At 55.8% G+C, this 2,511-nt stretch overlaps 1 protein-coding gene across 1 annotated transcript in view; it reads right to left on the bottom strand.

Annotated features, from left to right (window-relative positions):
- OSBPL1A (oxysterol binding protein like 1A) overlaps positions 1-2,511 on the bottom strand; it is a 116,357-nt gene that overhangs the window by 107,782 nt on the left and 6,064 nt on the right. Inside the window, exon 2 of the mRNA XM_006773861.2 lies at positions 887-972. Coding sequence (XP_006773924.1) covers positions 887-972 — 86 coding nt within the window. The remainder of the gene's footprint in view (positions 1-886; positions 973-2,511) is intronic.

The raw sequence follows: 2,511 nt of genomic DNA, 5'->3' as shown, positions 1-2,511 counted from the left end.
GTGGGGGGACCAGTCGGGGGGCAGGGGGGCAGGCCAGGCAGAGGGGCTGTGAGTGGTAGGCCAGCTGGCCCCACCCCCTGTTCGAACTCCCGGTCAAACTCCTGGTGCCTGGTGCACAAATTCGTGCACAAGTGGGGTCCTGCCGGCCTGCCCGATCAGTGCCGATCAGGCAGCAGGGGGAAGGGGAAGTGGGAGGTTAGCCAACGACCCTGGTCCTGATTAGGGTGAGGGAGCCAATTGGGGGCAGTGCTAGCTAGGAGGAGGCTGTGAGTGGTAGGCGAGCTGGCCCCACCCCCTGTTCGAACTCCCGGGCAAACTCCTGGTCAAGAGGACAATTTGCATCTTAGCCTTTTATTATACAGGATTACATAGAATGTGCTTTGGTTATTTTTCTTAAAAAACTGAAAATATACAATATCTTCATTAATTCATATGTCCACTTTCGCAATTTCAAAAAGCCAACACTGTAAAACTTAAATGACTAAAAAAAATAGAATTTTAATGAGTCAGGCTAACCTACTTCATGTATTTAGGAAAGAACAATTCGTGTTTTGTTTTGTTTTTTTAATATATTTTATTGATTTTTTTCCAGAGAGGGATAGGGATAGAGAGAGTCAGAAACATCGATCAGCTCCCTCCTACACACTCCCCACTGGGGATGTGCCCACAACCAAGGTATATGCCCTTGACCGGAATCAAACCTGGGACCCTCAGTCCACAGGCCAACACTCTAGCCACTGAGCAAAACCGGTTAGGGCAACAATTCGTGTCTTGAGTGATGACTCTCGCTCTGCATAAGCCATCTTGCTCGGTGCCTTCCCTAAGCCTTCCATCCTTTCCGTGCCAGTACCTACTATGTTCATGAAAAACTCAGCCATCAACATACCTTTAGCAGGGCCTGGGCCACTTGTCTATGTCCAAAGTAGCAGGCCAGGTGCAGAGGGGCCCAGCCCAGGTTAGACTTACTTCTTCCTAAAAACGGGGCAAGGAAGGCATTTTGAGGTGTCAGTTCAGGAATTCCACAGGAAACTGAGCTTGTCTGGAGCAGGCCCTCCGAGGCCCTGGCCAGGCCCTCTCTCTGGCCGCACTGATGGGGGAGGCAGAGGCCCCGGAGGAAAGGGGAGTGAGCAGAACGGACAGATCCCAGGAGCCGGTTCTGGTCCACGTCCCCCAGTCAGGGCCTCCTTCCTGAGGCAGAGGGGACGGGGGGTCTCAGCAGGTGTGGCCCCAAGGCCCCGGTCCTGTCACCTGGCCCAGGTGTGGGTCCTGGCAGCCTGTGTGGTGAGAAGGGCCTCTGGACGCTGGTAACAGGAGCGTGAGCCGGACAGAGTCCTTCCTGCAACGCGGGGAGAGCTGTGAGCACCGCGGACAGAGGCTGAGGGCAGTCCTGACTTCTAATACCATCTCAGGAAATGAGGCTATTGGGTTCCCAGGGCCCAACCAGGTAACAGGAACCTCAATTTGAGGCAGTGACAGGGAGAGGCCAGCATGCAGCTGAGACAGGGAGGAACCAAGCGAGTGTTGCGAAAACAGAGACTAAGTCAATTTAGCAGAGAAAGGGGGGCACAGTGCTGAGAGCTCAGACAGCGCCAAGCTCCCCAGAACCCCACACCAGCCCCCAAACCCAGCTCCTCCTCCCCCAGAGGGTCCACCGGGTCCCTCGCAGGAGCTGGCGTTTCAGTGCCCAGCTGGGCTCCTGGAGTCTAGGCTCTGAGCCAACCTCACCCCCTCCGTGCACCCAGCACAGCCCCAGCACGCCCCAAGGGACTGCCGCGCAACCGCCCTGGGACTGTCTGCCATTCACCCCACGGCCCACACTGTAGCCTCTAGAGCCATAGGCACAGACCACACGCCACAGCCTGTGCCATGAGCACGTCTTCCCCTCGTTCTCACCTGAAGCCCAGCGTGACCACCAGCAACGCTCCTTTACCCCAGGCCGAGCCTCCCCATTGGCTCACCCCCTGGTCCCCAGTTCACCTCCCACCACAGCATTGAAACTGTCCTCAATGTGAATGACGAGGATCCAAGATGGCGGCACAGGTACACACCTGTACTTGCTGCCTCGCACAACCACATCAAAAATACAACTAAAAGACAAAACAGACATCATCCAGAACCAGGGGAAGGCTGGCCGAGTGGAAATTCTACAACTAGAAGGAAAGAGAGAAGCGCATTGCAATGGGTAGGAGGTGCAGAGGTGAGCAAGTGCAGAGGTGCAGAGGTACAGAGGCGCACGCGCAAACGGGCTGGCAACTGGGTATGCTGTTGTCTTTTTCAATCAGGAGGGAGATACAAGCTCCCAATTGCTCTGAACTCCAGTTCCAGGCGAGACTCTGGGGACCCAGACTCATACAGAGAGAAACTGGACTGTCTGGCATCAGGCCGGAACTTGAGGGCGGCTTTCGTGCAGAGGTGCTTGCAGCTGTCATTGTTCCTACACGGGGGCCACGGGACACAAGACCCCGGGACCACTCCAAGGCAGAGCTGACTGGCAGCCATTGCAGTTTGCTC

Source organism: Myotis davidii, unplaced genomic scaffold, assembly GCF_000327345.1.
Source record: "Myotis davidii unplaced genomic scaffold, ASM32734v1 scaffold1467, whole genome shotgun sequence".
Taxonomy (NCBI): Eukaryota; Metazoa; Chordata; class Mammalia; order Chiroptera; family Vespertilionidae; genus Myotis; species Myotis davidii.
This window is presented reverse-complemented; position numbering and strand designations above follow the sequence as displayed.